Source organism: Akebia trifoliata, chromosome 11, assembly GCF_017979445.1.
Source record: "Akebia trifoliata isolate Shusen 1 chromosome 11, ASM1797944v1, whole genome shotgun sequence".
NCBI classification, from domain to species: Eukaryota; Viridiplantae; Streptophyta; class Magnoliopsida; order Ranunculales; family Lardizabalaceae; genus Akebia; species Akebia trifoliata.
The window spans coordinates 9102599-9104140 of NC_141385.1; the positions used below are offsets into that span (position 1 = coordinate 9102599).

Here is a 1542-nt window from a genome sequence, read left to right on the forward strand (position 1 = left end):
TCAATTCTTAAATAGCTCCAAACAATGTTCTTGGTCCAAATTCCTGTTCCAAAACTTTTTATAATATTCAGGATACGTAAAACTCTTGTATATGGCCAGAGATCCATCTTCTGTTGCAGGGCGGATCACCGCATCGTTACCAGGAAAGAGGAATGAAGCCACCGAGATCCTTTCTATATCGGAATTGACAATCACTCGATGACACGCACTTTTATACTTCCCGTTACTTAGCGCCTGCAATACTCACAACACATTCTCGATTTCGATCTCTCCTTATATCATTGATCATAACAATACTATGATCCTTAAATTTAATTTGAGGAAAAAAAATATTGATTTATCGAATATAATCATCTTTCCATGAAGATTGGGATTATTCTTATTTAGATCTAGGGAAAGATCAAAGTTAGATTTTGCTAATTTTCGTAACAACTTGATATGGTAGACACTTGGGAAAAATGAGTGAAAGCAGAGTGCTTTAATCATAGTCATTAAGTAATGGTATTTCTGTAAATAAATTTTCAAGTCTTTGTGTGATTTACGAAAATGCCATTGCACAATGATAATAAAACCCTTTTTTTTTTCTTTTTTTCACAAATAAAAATAATTATTTCTATGGACTTTTAATATTCCCCTAATCTAGTAATAGTTTATCAAGTTCTTTTGAATAAATGTACCTGTAATTGGTCGCCTATGTTTATAACGAACGCATTTGGGTGGGGATTTACAGCGATCCATTGCCCGTCTTCCATCAACACTTGCAGACCTGCAACATCTTGACCTTGAAGAAGGATGGTAATGGTGTTTGGGTCTGTGTGACCTGGTAGTCCATAGGTCATCTCTGGTTCAGGACTTGGCGGATAGTAATTTACTGCCATATGTTGCCCTTGGTCACCCAAAATCTTCCCCATATAATCTTTTTCTAAGCCTAAGCTCTCTGATATAGCTTCAAGTAATCTGAACCCAAGTTGGCGAACTTCTTGACAATATTTACCAACGACGTCGCTGCAAGAAAAAAAATGCATTATTTCGCGATCAGTTTAGCATGCTTTGTAAGACCGTGACCCTGATTTGGCCCAACCAGCAGCCAAGCTATCAAAATATCAACCCATTTAAACTTGTTTCGGTTGAGTCGAAGGGGTCCAATAGTCCCGATGTTCTCCAACTCCATTCCGACTCTCCCAAGCCAAATTGGACTCAGAAGTTTTTAAAAGAAGTCCATATGGTATGGGGTCGGTCTGGGATCAATCTGATAAGAATTAGATTGGACCCAGAAACAATCTAATGAGAGTCGAATCGGACCCTCATCAAATTGGATATCATATATATAGAAAATAATTTACTTATCTGATAGGGACCTGGTTGATTCAGAACCAATTCTATATGTTATAAAATCGGTTCCTTATTAGATCGGACATTAAAATCCAAATCCTTGATCTAGATCCAAAGTTATTTTATTAAAATGGATCAGATTTCGTGTTTAATCTGATCCATTGAAGGCCATGTTAGACCACTCCTTAATTAAGTTATGTGGGCTCAAAG

The 1542-nt window shown here is 36.7% G+C and overlaps 1 protein-coding gene across 1 annotated transcript; it reads right to left on the reverse strand.

Annotated features, from left to right (window-relative positions):
* Window positions 1-1155, reverse strand: LOC147390789 (protein DOWNY MILDEW RESISTANCE 6-like). Its single transcript, XM_086459809.1, has 2 exons — window positions 678-1155; window positions 1-234 (listed from the first exon to the last, which is right to left on the reverse strand). Exons 1-2 carry the CDS (start codon window positions 1023-1025, stop codon window positions 1-3), a joined length of 582 nt encoding a protein of 193 aa, XP_086315935.1. The 5' UTR covers window positions 1026-1155.
* Between the last annotated feature and the right edge of the window lie 387 nt (window positions 1156-1542).